The sequence below is a fragment of the Rana temporaria genome, chromosome 4 (genome assembly GCF_905171775.1).
Source record: "Rana temporaria chromosome 4, aRanTem1.1, whole genome shotgun sequence".
Classification (NCBI taxonomy): Eukaryota; Metazoa; Chordata; class Amphibia; order Anura; family Ranidae; genus Rana; species Rana temporaria.
In genome coordinates, this window is record NC_053492.1 from 261,859,761 (window position 1) to 261,875,901 (window position 16,141).

The window sequence follows — 16,141 nt, forward strand, 5'->3', positions numbered from 1 at the left end:
AGTGTCTGTACTTATTTTTTTTTACCACTCTTCAGTTCACTCTTGCTTACCAGAGCTTGGCTATACAGGAGAACAACATTTGTGGAGTGAAGCTGTGCTTCTGTTTTAATGAGTAATCATACATATAGTCAGGGGTGGATTGGCACACAGGGGACAAGGGAATCTCACCATGGGCCTAAAGAATATGGGCAAAAAATGCACCTGGGAGGCTCCTGCCCTGTACCGTTTCCTAACAACTAGGTGGTGGAACTGTATGATGTGTATTGTATGTGTACAGCCTGTACATAAACAATAAACATCAAACAGCTCCGCCTTATAGTTGCTAGTAGACAGCAGGGGGCACAATAATGTGTACAGGGTACACAGTACATAGTAGGAGGGTGGGGTCGGCAGTGTATATGGGAAGTGCATGACCTTGACAATAATTGACAGCTCCCTTTGCTGTCAGCTACATAACCCTGCCCACCTATCTTCCTGATGTCAGTGAAAGGGTAAGTAGCTGGGTAGTTCCTCTAAGCATAAACAAAACAAAAAACACAAATAAAAAAAATGGTGTACAGAGTGAAACTTAAATGAATTGAGGATTTTTGGGGCCAACTTTATAAATTGCACAAGTCTGGATTGTAGCTTGTTGTACAAGGAGTGTTGTTTATACATGCTTTGCGTGCTGTGCTTAATAGCCATGCACAATTTTTGCGACGCCATGCATCCCTTTCCCTTGTGGACCCCAGAGTCCCAGTATGCCCATGACTTTGTTGACCAGTACATTTGTGTTGTTTAGCTTGACACACCCTTATACCTTGCATTTTAGTCTCTCAAAGTCAGTCCAAAGCTCCTTCTATAAATCACGACACTAAAACCTGCTAGATCACCAGCTGTTACAACCCTAGTACTGGTTTCCTTTATATACTACTGTTACTTACAAAATGCTTAAATTGTGCAGCACCTTAATTTACACTACGGTAGCGAGAACATCATATCTACAACTTTAAGGAGACTGGCAAGTACAGGATTTTGTACATGCTCATTTTGACCTTAATGATGAAGTAAAAGTAAGCTTTTGAGATGTAACTTGTACTGTAAACTTGCTTCTGTTTTCCCGCAGAGATCAGTTTAATCCACAGGGGCTCTTTCTGGTACAATTCAGAAAGTATGTGCTAATGGCCTGTCAGGCGAGATTTCAAGTCAGGATGATACAAAGTGCTTTCTTAGCTTCAGGGTTCTAATGGTTATTTTTCCCATTTGTTTATTACTGGGTGAATGGCCTTTTTACTTCTCAAAATGTACATGCTCCGAGGGAGCTAATGGGCAGGATGGAGGGGATCTACAACAAGAGAGAGCAGAACTCCCTGTAGTGCTAGGTCTGGTATATAAACCTGAGGAAATGGGTTCCAGCATTAATTCACATGTTTTTCACTTGTCACTCAAAATTTTAACAGACAAGGCTAGGGAAACAAATAAACGTATAGACTGGCAGGGGAGGTTCAATACCGACATTTGACTGTATGCATGTGTTCTATTACCAACAGTCAAGTAGGTGCTGTTAAAACCAATAAATACTTGTAAACACTTTGACGTACTTTCAAAAGAATAGGGCATCTCATAACGTGCACCCTTTCTGATAGCTCCATGTTTTCCCCACTGAGTTATGTTGACACATAGCAAAGCATTGACTTGCTGCATCGCATCACGTATCAACTCCACTAAGGCTAAAGAGTGGCCAAAACCTCAATATTCTCTACATTTTCCTGACAATTGTAGACATGGAAATATTGTATGTTCAATTTAAAAGTAAAGATTGTTAGTTATTCCAAAATAAAATGGCCTTAGGGTACATTACTGCTTAAGACTTCAAACACTCAGGTAGGAGGCAGTTAAAAAAAAAACAGGAAGACAAAATACAATTCCTCTGTATCTGTGCTGAATTTTTAATGAAACCACTTGGTCAGCTACAAAAAAATATTCCTTTAGTAGAGGCTTGTAGGTTTCAACTAGAGCAGTGGGCCCCAAACTGCACCCCTTTGCTTGCTTCTATCTGGCCCTTGGGGCAATATTTTATCCACTGATACCAACAATGGAACAATGGGGCATAACCCACACACACACACACACTGACCCCAATGAAGGTGCAAGATTCCTCCCAATGACACCAATGATAGGGCACAATTGCTCCCAATGACACCAACAATGGGGCCCAATGACCCGATGATGTTACACAATTCCTCCCAATAACACCAATGATAGAACACAATTTCTCCCAATGATACCAACATTGGGGCCCAATGACTCCAATGATAGGACACAATTCCTCCCAATGACACCAATGATAGGGCACAATTTCTCCCAATGACACAAAAAATTAGGCCCAATGACTCAAATTATGGAACACAATTCCTTCCAATGACACTAATGATGGGGCACAATTTCCCCCAGTGACGCCAACAATAGGGCACAATTTCCCCCAGTGACGCCAACAATAGGGCCCAATGACACCAATAATGGGACGCAATAACCCACTGACACCAATGATGGGGCACAATTCCTCCCACTGACAACAATGATGTGGCATTGTTTTTTCCCACTAACATCTGGACGTTTTCTACTCCTAATGGCCACAATTCCCCCTCCCCCCCCCCCCCCCCCAAAGTCTTTTTTTTTTTTTTTTAAGTTTTAAACCCCTGAACTGTAGGAAAAAAGTCAGCTCTGGATTAAATGTGAGTCTTACAGCCAGAGCTGTTTTTGTAAACTATATCCTACCAAAAAAGCCTGGAGTTGGGCTAAAGATTATCTTTTCTCTTTACCCTCTTGCCCCTGAATGTGCCCTGCATATTCCACAGTTACAATACTGTGAGACAGGGCTTAATGATATGGAGGGTTGGAAAGACAGCTGCTGAGATTTTGTCCAGGGTGGGTGTTTTGTAAAATGTAATTCTCTCCATCATACCATATACTTTCTAAAGAACGATTCCATTTTCTAAAACTGTCTGACTCATTATTTTTAAAGAGTTAATGTAATACTTCATTATTTTGATACTCATATAGGAGCAGAACAATTAAACTGCAATAACTATTGCATTATTTGTAGCATAATCGTAATTTGTAAATTTAACAGTAAAGTGCCTTCTATCCCATATCTGGTCATTGTAAATTTTATGTAGCTCGGAAGTGAATATAGGTGTTTCAGCTGGAGCCTGTCGCTGTTGGAGTGGTACTGACTGTAAGGTATGCCTAAGGCAAAAACTTAATTCAGGCTAGAAGTAGAACCTAACTCCACACTTTCTTCATCATTAATGCGATTATGTCTGTGTCAGCTATGCAACAGGATAAACACTGAGATGTGCATATTAATATGTATAAAATATGGCTTGTTGTCGTATTCTACTATACCATGCTGTCATGTGCATTTACATTGTATGTGCAGTGCATGGTCAACAAAACAAGATTTATAACATCATACTATCATTAAGAAATAGTGGAAAGGTTTGTAAATGGTGTATGCTGTATCATTTTATTATACAGTATATACCTAGAATTAAAAATGGGCTGAAAGGGTCTCTGTCTATTCTGTGATAAATACCCTGCCTGTCAGCTATTTGATAAAAAAAAGAACTTTACTTCCACTTTAAGCTGACCATCTGTGTCCCTCTGTGAACACCATGCTACGGTGGACACCATGCCAAAATGGGGCCTAAAGACCCAAGGTTCTGGTCTGGTCACTGACCTGCGTTACAACATAGAAAAGATATAGCTGTGCTCAAATTCCTTATATGTACTGCGGGGAGGTGGCTCCTGCAGGCAAAATCACGTACCTGTAAGTGATCTCAACTTCCGGGCTTGCGGCGCACACAACGTCTGCTGGTATTGTTCACAACAATAGGCAGAACGGTGGCAAAAAGAGGCAAATCGCCGTTCTGTGACAAGGGAAGACAGAGGTCCTGTGTTTCTGCTAAGCAGGGACACGGATCTCTGTCTTCCTACAGTACAAGCACCTCCCACAAAGTTACATTTAACCCACATTTAACCCTTTGATCTCCCCTGGTGTCATTAGTACAGTGACAGTGCATATTTTTTAGCACTGATCACTGTATTTGTGTCACTGGTTCCCTAAAAGTTTCACATAGTGTCCACCGCAATGTCGCAGTCCCGCTATAAGCCGCTGATCGCCTCCATTACTAGTATAAAAAAAAGAATTCCATAAAAATATCCCATAGTTTGTAGTCGCTATAACTTTTGTGCAAACCAATCAATATACGCTTATTGGGATTTTTTTTTTTGAAGGGGGTAAATCTTCTAGAGCTGAAGTGGTTAAACTATCATGTGCTAAAGGGATATGACCACATATTAACGCTACAAAAATTCTGGATGAACCCTCTGCACACTGCTATACACCCTTTCCAGCAAACTTTGCAATGAAAAACAGGGATTTTTAGTACACAGGTCCATTGTGGATAAGCAAATATCCTTGGTGCACACTATCTTGGGAAAAATATTTATTGGCCAGGTTGGAACTTTTTTTAAGCAGAGAATACACCAATAGAAAGGCAAACCTATCAGTGTCGGTGTGGTACCTACATCATTGTAGCATGCAAATGTTTATATAAGTATATAACTGTTATGCCGCGTACACACGATCAGTCCATCCGATGAGAACGGACCGATGGACCGTTTTCATCGGTTAACCGATGAAGCTGACTGATGGTCCGTCGCGCCTACACACCATCGGTTAAAAATCCGATCGTGTCCAACGCGGTGACGTAAAACACAACGACGTGCTGAGAAAAATGAAGTTCAATGCTTCCGAGCATGCGTCGACTTGATTCTGAGCATGCATGGATTTTTAATCGATGGTTGTGCCTACTAACGATCGTTTTTTTACCATCGGTTGGGAATCCATCGGTTAAATTTAAAACAAGTTGGCTTTTTTTTAACCGATGGTTAAATAACCGATGGCGCCCACACACGATCGGTTTGGACTGATGAAAAACGGTCCATCAGACCATTCTCATCGGTTTAACCGATCGTGTGTACGCGGCATTAGGAAAAAAAAGTGCAGCAGTCATCTCGTTGCTTCCAGCCAAAGTTTACTGTACATGGCACTCTTGAGGCTAAAATGTGTTTTTGGGTGGGCAGGCAAAACTGGAACAATCATATACTGTACATAAATAACACAGAACACAGAGAATAATGGCTGATATAAGATGTTCAAATGTGATTCAATCTTTTCTTTTGGTCTGAAATTAAATTAAAAAAATATCCATACAAAATACACACTGACAGAGCTGCCTATTTAAGAGACTTGGGTTTGTTTTTTTTTCATATCCAAAAAGACTAACATATCCTCTGATGCCACACCTTTCATGTGGTTTACTGGCATACAGTGTTTCACAGAAACGACAGGAACTCAACTCCATTCAGTTTTTAAGCAGTAGACTGGCAAAATGCCACAAATACATAAATAGCAGGAAGCTGGACCGCAATAATATTTTTTTTCTGTCATCATGGGATTTCTTAGCTACAGTAAGATTCGTCTGTATGTAGCAATGTGAAATATACAGTCGCAGTATTGAATTTTTATTACAATATAGTTCTCATGTACATGCATTTCAATACCCCATCACTTTAAAATACCTGATATTTATTGCTTAAGTGAGAACTGAAAAATCATCAAATTGTAAATCTTCAACAAGATATTTCTTCTAAATCTGACTTACCACTATAGATTTTCTAAATCTTTGGCTGGAATACATTTCAAAAATTTTGCCAGAACCATTTCCTAAATTTGTTTTAAAACTTTATTTTCTCTTAAAGGGGTTGTAAAGGTACAATTTTTTTCCTAAATCGCTTCCTTTACCTTAGTGCAGTCCTCCTTCACTTACCTCATCCTTTCGATTTTGCTTTTAAATGTTCTTATTTCTTCTGAGAAATCCTCACTTCCTGTTCTTCTGACTGTAACTACACACAGTAATGCAAGGCTTTCTTTCTGGTGTGGAGTGTCGTGCTCGCCCCCCTCCTTGGACTACAGGAGAGTCAGGACGCCCACTAACACACAGCTCCTTTCTCTATCTGCAACGTAGAGAGTGTCCTGACTCTCCTGTTGTCCAAGGGAGGGGGCGAGCACGACACTCCACACCAGGGAGAAAGCCTCACATTACTGTGTGTAGTTACAGACAGAAGAACAGAAAGTGAGGATTTCTCAGAAGAAATAAGGACATTTAAAAGCAAAATGGAAGGATGAGGTAAGTGAAGGAGGACTGCACTAAGGTAAAGGAAGCTATTTAGGGAAAAAAAATTGTACCTTTACAACCCCTTTAACTATATTGTTATTACAAGGGGCTGATAAGGAGCCGATGCTCATGCCCGGCGCCGGCGGCCACGATCTCCACCCAGCACCTGACAGAGCGAGGGTGCACAAATCCCCATCCTGTCAGGGGAGAGGAGACAGAGTGTATGTTCCTAGTATATATGAATACTGATCAGTCTCCTCCTCAAGTCAGTCCCATCCCCCCACAGTTAGAACACACAGTGAGGGAACACATTTAACCCCCTAGTGTTAACCCCTTTCCTGCCAGTGACATTTATACAGTAATTACTGCATTTTTATAGCACTGATCGCTGTATAAATGTCAATGGTTCCAAAAATGTGTCAAAAGTGTCCGATCTGTCCGCCACAATGTCGCAGTCCCGATATAAATCGCAGATCGCCGCCATTACTAGTAAAAAAACAAAATAATTAAAATGCCATAAATCGATAAGATCCCCTATTTTGTAGACGCTATAACTTTTGCGCAAACCAATCAATATATGCTTATTGCGATTTTTTTTACCAGAAATATGTAGAAGAATATATATCGGCCTAAACTGATGAAGACATTTTATTTTATTTTTGTTAAATTGGGATATTTATTATAGCAAAAAGTAAAACATAATGTGTTTTTTTTTTCAAAATTGTTGCTTGACCGCGCAATTGTCAGTTAAAACGACATGGTGCCGTATCGCAAAAAATGACTTGGTCAGGAAGGGGATAAACCCTTCCGGAGCTGAAGTGGTTAAAGTCAATGCAAACCCTTACCTTGTAAAACAACCCATTTAGTTTAACCACTCGAAGACCAGGCCTTTCATGCAACTTTTTGTCTACTTCTTTAAATTAGTATTTTTTGCTAGAAAATTACTTAGAAGACCCAGACATTTATATATTTTTTGGCAGATACCCTAGCAGGGATCTCTAAACTACAGCCCTCCAGCTGTTGCAGAACTACACATCCCATTAAAAATGGTAAAACTCTCACATTCACAGACATGACTAGGCATGATGGTAATTGTAGTTCCTGAACAACTGGGGGTCATAGTTTGGAGACCCCTGCTCTAAGGGACAAAATGGCAATTGTTGCAATATTTTATGTCACACAGTATTTGCACAGCAGTCTTTCAAGTGCAATTTTTGGGGAAAGAATACTTTAATGAATTAAAAAAAAAAACACAATAGTTACCCCAATGTTTCGTTTAATGTAAAAGATGATGATACACCGAGTAAATAGATATCTAACATGTCATGCTTTAAAATTGCGCACGCTCATGAAATTATGTTAACATACGGTATTTAAAAATCTCCATAGGAGACACTTTAAACATTTTTACAGGTTACATGTTTAGAGTTCCAGAGGCAGTCTTGCACTAGAATTATTGTATTTATTATTTATAATTATGTAAACCGCTGCAGCAAGGGAAAAAAAAGTTCCCCTGTAAGACAATTGCATAATGTGCTAGTGTGTATCGCATACTAGCACATAATGAAACATCTTAGAACGAAGTCCTCCAGTGGCACGCTGTCACATCTCACAGGGCTTCTATTTACCCCCAGTCTTCATTCTGGGTTTGTGGCCTCCGGCTGTGTAAGTTGCCAGAGCCGTGATGACGTCACTCCTGCGCATGTACGCTGGTCCCCTCGGTCTCGCCATGGTGCTCTGAAGGCCCGGCACAGTATACAGACGTCACTGGCTGCATCCAGCGTGAATATCTCCTAAACAGTGCCCATTAAGGAGAAATGTATTTTTCTTACAGGTAATCCTTATTATAGGCATGCATGTAGGTACAAATCACAAAGCTGACTTTACTACCACTTTACAATAGAAATGAAAGGCAAAACATTTATGTATATATAAAAAAAAACATTATAAATACTTTTTTTCCTCTTTTATTTATATGTGATCACATTCCCTCTGTTCTCAGCTGCATAAGAGCTGGGGGAGCGAAAACGGTAGTAGCACACTAAGCTTCCCAGTGAAAGACTGTGCAGGGGGGCATGTCAGGACAAGTCTGATCATTGGAGGTCACAGCTAGGGAAGTGACCACGCTGTGCGCTTTTGCCTAGTTTTCAATAGGAAAGCAGAATGACTGGCAGAAACACCAGGTCATTTTTGCGATAAGGCACTGCGTTATTTTAACTGACAATTTTGCGGTCGTGCGACGCTGTACCCAAAAAAAAATGATGTTCTTATTTTTGCACAAATAGAGCTTTCATTTGGTGGTATTTGATCACCTCTGTGGTTTTAATTTTTTGCACTATAAACAATAAAATCCTACATTTAATATATATATATATATATATATATATATATATATATATATATATATATATATATATATTTAACTTTTTGCTATAAAGCATATCCAATAAAAAACAATGTAAAAAAATCGAATTTCTTCATCAATTTAGGCCAATATATATTCTGCTACATATTTTTGTTAAAAAAAATTCAATAAGCATTTATTGATTGGTTTGTGCAAAAGTTATATAGCCGGATTCAGAAAGCACTTACACCGACGTATCTTCTGATACGCCGCTTAAGTGCACTGATGCGCCGTCGTATCTATGTGCCTGATGCTTGAAATAAGATACGCCTGAATTTTGGCTCCATCCGATCGATGTAAGTCTCCTACGCCGTTGTATCTTGGGCTCATATTTACGCTGGCCGCAAGGGGCGCTTCCATTGATTTACACGTCGAATATGCAAATGACCGAGATACGCCGATTCACGAAAGTACTGGCGCCCGTCGCAGTAGTATACGCCGTTTACGTAAGGCGTACGTCCGGCGTAAAGTTATTCCACCTATAGGAGGTGCATCCCATGCAAAGGTATGGACGACGGAACAGCCATCGTATTTTACGTAGTTTACGTAGTACTACGTGAATAGGGCTGGGCGTAGCTTACGTTCAGTGATTCAACGTATCTTAGGCGTTCGATCCGACGTGATTCTGAGCATGCGCACTGGGAAGCGTCCACGGGACGGGGCACGCGCCGTTCGTTCGGCCCTTCATTTATATGGGGTCACGGTTCATTTAAATGTATCACGCCCACTACCTTCCTACTTTGAATTAGGCGGGCTTACGCCGGCCAATTTACGTTACGCTGGCGCAACGTAGGGAGCGAGTGCTTTGTGAATACTGCTCTTGCCTCTCAGAGTTAAGTCATTCATATTAGTTATTCATATTAGTACGACTTCAAGTCATGCCGACTTCAAAGTAGTTCCTGCACTACTTTGGTTCGCTTTTAATGTGAGTTACACAGGCATTCCCTGAAACTGTGGCAAGATTTGCGTCAAAATCGCAAGACTTTCAAGTCGCGGTAGTGTAAAAGGGGCCTAAGTGACACTTTTTGCGGACCAGTGACACCATTACAGTGATCAGTGCTAAAAAAAAGAAATCATGTGCTTTTTTGTTAAATGGGGAAGTTTGCAATGTAATTGGTCATATTTTACGTATATGATTATCTCTAATAATACTTTTCTGTCTTTAGTGTTAGCAATTAATACATTCTGAAGATGTCTAGCAAGATTTGGTTTATTTCTTTCCCACTCTCTGTATATATACGTTGTATATATTATACACAAATACATCATTTTGGCAGTAAATTCATTTGTAAATCATTGTAAATGTAAATATACGTATGAAAATCATGCATGCTTCAAGGATCTTTTTTTTTTTTTTTTTAATCCTGTCCAAAAATGAAGGCATTAGGAGAACTGCTGACATCTGTTTATCTGTTTATAGCAATGGCAAGAGCACCCGTATTAATTCTTGTTCAAAATGCCATACGAAGGAAAGGCATTAGTGCAAACAAGAGTCGTATTTGAATTGTAGATCATGTCTTAGCCATCTGCGAGAACGGGTGGTGTTGAGGAATTAATGTGTTAATGAAATCATAATAATCTCTCAAAAGCCATGAATGGGAAGCTTGAAATTATGGTTTTAAAATTAGGCTCTGATACATTTTAAAATTGGAGATGGCTATTGTTTTTGAACATTGTTTCAACAAGAACTACATTAGAAAGTGAAGGCATTACAAGATATAATTAAATAGTTAGTGCTATTTTGCTTTAGAATATATACTATTTATGATATATTATTAGAAATGTTGTACTCTTAAATTATCCTGTAAACTCTATAGAAACCTGTGTTGAGAGAGACATGGAGATGGCCATTGCTGAACCCTCCTTCCTAAATATCTTGTTTCCTGGTGTCATACTGACCTCTCTCCCTTGAATCACTAACCCATAAAAGTATGCAGATTAAAGGACTTCCAAATTTACTCTGACCCCCTTTATTTTTTCTAGATAGCTTTTATCCCTGAGACAGTCAGGCAGCTGGCATTATGGAAGGTCACCAGTGACACCCACGTTTTCGTTCATGGCAAGTTTATTAACATGTTCATAAGCACCAGAACAAAATTTGATCTACAGTAAAACCTTGGTTTGAGAGTGTTTTGCAAGACAAGCTAAATTTTTTGACTTGATATGCAAACAATGTCTTGATATACAAGTAGCGTCATGTCACAACTCAAATATAAAAGAGAATAGAGGCGCCTCTACGTGTAGCAATATGGTTACATTTATTGAAGGTACAACATCTAGCAACACATTGCTACACTTAGAGGTGCCTCTCTTCTCTTTTATACTCTGTAGCTCCTGCTAGATTTTTGTCACCCAGGTCATAATTTGGATTACAAAACACTCCCCCCTCTCATCTCCACAACATAAGGTGGAGGTGTTCTTTAGTCCACAGTGAAATGAACAGGGCCAAAAAACACTCCTTCAGATTTATTAAGTGCATAGTTACATAGTTAGTCAGGTTAAAAAAATACACAAGACCATCTAGTTCAACCATAAAAAAAATTCTATACCCATAGTCGATTCAGAGGAAGGCAAAGAACCCCAGTAGAGCATGATCCAATTTGCTACAGCAGGGGAAAAAATTCCTTCCTGATCCCCCGAGAGGCAATCGGATTTTCCCTGGATCAACTTTACCTATAAATGTTAGTACCCAGTTATATTATGTACATTTAGGAAAGTATCCAGGCCTTTCTTAACCACTTCCCGACGGCCGTACGACTATATACGGCCGCCGGGTGGCTCTACTTCTCTGGGAGGCCGTGTTTTTACGGCCGCCCCTTTTCGCGTTCCCCGCGCGCGCTCCCGAGCGCGCAGCGGGGAACTGCTGTGCTGGCCGTGTCCCTTGGACACAGCCAGTCACAGATCGCCGTGAACGGCCAATCGGAGCGGCCGTTTCCTAGGCGATCTGTGCGGCCAATGAGAGATGATCTCATATGTTTACATATGAGATCATCTCTCATTCCCGGCTCTCGCAGACAGCGGTGCTGTCAGGGGAGAGAGGAGACGGATCTGTGTCCCTTGTACATAGGGACACAGATCGGTCACCCCCCCAGTCACCCCCCCTCCCCCACAGTTAGAACACTAATTAGGGTACACATTTAACCCCTTCCTCACCCCCTAGTGTTAACCCCTTCCCTGCCAGTCACATTTATACAGTAATTAGTGCATATTTATAGCACTGATTGCAGTATAAATGTGAATGGCGCCAAAAATGTGTCAAAAGTGTCCGATGTGTCCGCCATAACGTCGCAGTCCCAATAAAAATCGCAGATCGCCGCCATTTCTAGTAAAAAAAAAAATTTATACAGTAATTAGTGCATATTTATAGCACTGATTGCAGTATAAATGTGAATGGCGCCAAAAATGTGTCAAAAGTGTCCGATGTGTCCGCCATAACGTTGCAGTCCCAATAAAAATCGCAGATCGCCGCCATTTCTAGTAAAAAAAAAATTTATACAGTAATTAGTGCATATTTATAGCACTGATTGCAGTATGAATGTGAATGGCGCCAAAAACGTGTCAAAAGTGTCCGATGTGTCCGCCATAACGTCGCAGTCCCAATAAAAATCGCAGATCGCCGCCATTTCTAGTAAAAAAAAAAAATAATAATAATAATTCTGTCCCTTATTTTGTAGGCGCTATAACTTTTGCGCAAACCAGTCGCTTATTGCGATTTTTTTTTTTTTTTTTACTAAAAATATGTAGAATACGTATCGGCCTAGACTGAGGATAAAAAAAAACGTAAAAAAAAAAAAATTGAGCTATTTATTATAGCAACAAGTAAAAATATTTTTTTTTTTTTCAAAATTGTCGCTCTATTTTTGTTTATAGCGCAAAAAATAAAAACCGCAGAGGTGATCAAATACCACCAAAAGAAAGCTCTATTTGTGGGGAAAAAAGGACGTTAATTTTGTTTTCGAGCCACGTCGCACGACCGCGCAATTGTCAGTTAAAGCGACGCAGTGCCGAATCGCAAAAAGTCCTCTGGTCAGGAAGGGGTTTAAGTGCCCAGTAAGGAAGTGGTTAAAGCAATCTACTGAGCTGGCCAGAACCACCTCTGGAGGGAGTCTATTCCACATTTTCACAGCTTTTACCGTCAGAAACCTTTACGTATTTGGAGATGAAATCTCTTTTTCTCTAGACGTAAAGAGTGCCCCCTGTGTCCTCAGTGTTGACCGTAAAGTAAATAACTCAACACCAAGTTGACTATATGGACCCCTTTTCTATTTGAACATGTTGCTCATATCCCCCCTTATTCTCCTCTTCTCAAGAGTGAATCAATTCTGTTCCTCTAATTTTTCCTCATAGCTGAACTCCTCCATGCCTCTTATCAGTTTGGTTGCCCTTCTCTGCACTTTCTACAGTTTCCCAATATCCTTTTTGAGAAATGGTGCCCAAAACTGACCTGCATATTCCAGATGAGGTCTTACTAATGATTTGAACAGGGGCATCGTTATGTCTCTCTCTCTGGCGTCCATACCTCTGCAGCACAGGATGTTTAGATTTCAGTACAGTAAAGGACTCAACTATTTTTTTGCACTTATCAAACATGTATAACATATTCAGTGGTATAACTAACAGACCAAGAGTAAGCAAATAAGAGGTTTGTTGCTAAGGGTTACATACACTTTAAGAAAAAAGTAATAGAAATGTATATGATATTTCAACAAAATAGCATCCCTGTATAACAGTTCTTATGTTTTATATTTTTTAAAGCTTTCTTGCCTTATGTCATCTGAACAAATGTATAAATTGGGTTTATGCTTTCCCATTCAATGGACTTGGGTAAACAGAAACTGAACTATAACATTACAGGATGGGATAGACATGCTATAACTTTCTTTAAAAACAATAAAAAGTTCACCTGTGCTGTCTCTTCAAAGGACTAAAAGGTGGGCTTATAATGATATAAATTAAGCAAACAAATAACATTTTTTTTAAAAATAAGAAATATAAAAATACAATTTTGATGCAGAGCACATTTATATAATTTCTTTTTTCGAAATGAAACCAAATGTATACAATTGTTTTGCTATATTTACAAATAAATTAAACAATAATTTGAAGTTAGTTTTGGGTGTAGATTTTTGTAGATATTTTTAGTACATTGAAAAACAATATCTCAATAATAAACATGTTTGTCATTTATAGACCTTGATCTTTCAAAATTTAGTGAGTAAAGTATCAGAGGCAGTATTTTAGCACCTTAAATGGGTGATATACTTGTGCAAAACAATTATTATACATTTTCAAGTAACCTCTGATGATTTTGAGAGAGACGCATAAATGACATACAGAAAAAGTGAACATTTTTCAGGACATTTAGGAAGAATGGTTTTATTTATTTTTTACAATCAATTTACCTCAACTTGCTAAATTTAACATTTTTCATTTTAGGTATGCGATTGGTGTAAACATATACGGCATACTAAAGAATATCTCGACTTTGGAGATGGGGAACGAAGGCTACAGTTCTGCAGCGCAAAATGTCTAAATCAATACAAAATGGATATTTTTTACAAAGAAACACAAGCCAACCTTCCAGCTGGACTGTGCAACACATTACATCCCCCAGCTGATAGTAAATCAGAAGGCACAGGGGTACAGCTGCTAACTCCAGATTCCTGGAATATACAGTTGACAGATGCTCGTAGAAAGGTTCCATCCCCAGCGTCTGCAGTACAAGGTCCTGGATCATCAGCCTCTACCAATGCCTCCCCATCTGATGCCAACAGTTCTGCAACAAAAATTCCCACACCAGTTCCCAAGTCCATTCCCATGAATGACAGTCCAAATATTGCACCAGTTCCTGTCCCACCACCTGCCAGTATTGTGCCTCCCATGGGCGTACCACCAAGGAGTCCTCCCATGATTATGACTAACAGGGGACCGGTTCCTCTGCCCATATTTATGGAACAGCAAATGATACAGCAAATACGCCAACCATTTTTACGAGGTCCCCATGGTTCAGGCCCTAACAGCCCTTTGCCCAGTTCACTAATCCCTGGTATGGGTCCACCTCCAGGTGGTTCCAGAGTTTTAGGTCCTACGTCTAGTCCTATGCATAGACCAATGTTATCACCTCATAATTATCCACCAAATACACCTACAATGCCAGGCAACCCACCAGGATTGCTTCCACCACATCCATCTGGTGGCCCTCTACCTAGTCTTCCTTTCCCTCCCATGGGCATGATGCCAAATGGTCCCATGCATATGCCACAAATGTTCAATTTTGGTTTGCCATCTCTTGCACCTTTAGTGCCACCACCAACTCTTTTAGTGCCATATCCTGTTATTGTTCCTTTACCTGTTCCAATACCTATTCCCATACCTATTCCTCAAGTGGTGGATTCCAAACATCCAAATTACTTCTCCAGCAATGGTGAAAGCATCATTCCAAGTTCATCAAGTGATGCACCAGGTGCAAAGCCAAAGGATAATTCTTTGTCCCCAAGGGATTTTAAACAAAGGTCCTTCAAGCCTTCTGATTCATCTCCTGGTGGTTCAGGGCAGTCATCTCACCAGGCTACAGTTGTTCAGGAACAAACGAAAACTGAAGTGGTAGATTTAACAGTGAGGACAGCAAGCCCAGGAAACAGTAAAATGAGTGTCACTAATACCCTTCAGGTGCCACAAGATGGAGTCATAGATTTAACTATGGCACACAGATCTAGACTTCACAATGTCATACATAGAGCTCTTAGTTCTCCATTCAAACTTGAATCTGAACCTAACAGTGTTGTAAACTTATCTTTCAGTAATTCAGATAGAACCAATTGTAGTGACTGTATTGACAATAGTACGTTGGAGACAAAAGTATATCCCTCCAGTGACTCTGATTTTTGTGGTACAGTGTCACGGGCCCCCAGCACTCCAGGACTGGAAACCAGTGCAGCAGTTTGTAATGTCATTGTAAATGGTGCAAAGAACACAGAGGGTTCTAAAAACTCTGAGAAATTACATGAGCAAAGGAAGACATTGTTAGAAAAAGAGCCAGTAGTAAGTGAGTTGGAATCTGTTAAAGAAAACAACTGTGCAGCAAATTGCCACTCAGAGCTAGAAACCAGCAAGAAGAATCTTGTGGATGAGTCCCTAATACCTGGGGACAAACTAGATCCTAATCTAAATAACCCAGCTGATGAGGACCATGCTTATGCTTTGAGGATGTTGCCTAAAACAGGTTGTGTTATCCAGCCTGTGCCAAAACCAGCAGAAAAAACTGCGATGACTCCTTGTATAGTCTCAGCTCCAATACTTTCCACAGGGACAGAAGACATGGAGCCACCACTGAAAAGGAGGTGCCTCCGTATTCGAAATCAAAATAAATGAAGGTTTGTGTCAATATTGTTTTGTCAATGAAAACAACAAAAAAAGTCTAGCGCCAGGGAACTGGGACATTTGTAACCTAGGGAACAGTTTAAAAACATCCTACTTGTGCCCAATAAGCAGCTGGGTGGATAAACACACCAGG

At 40.0% G+C, this 16,141-nt stretch overlaps 1 protein-coding gene across 2 annotated transcripts in view; it reads left to right on the top strand.

Annotated features, from left to right (window-relative positions):
• LOC120937182 (sine oculis binding protein homolog) overlaps nucleotides 1-16,141 on the top strand; it is a 227,935-nt gene that overhangs the window by 188,517 nt on the left and 23,277 nt on the right. For both annotated transcript variants that reach the window (XM_040350193.1, XM_040350194.1), the window contains one exon: nucleotides 14,065-16,001. In XM_040350193.1, the coding sequence (XP_040206127.1) occupies nucleotides 14,065-15,999 (1,935 nt within the window). In that variant the 3' untranslated portion in view covers nucleotides 16,000-16,001. The remainder of the gene's footprint in view (nucleotides 1-14,064; nucleotides 16,002-16,141) is intronic.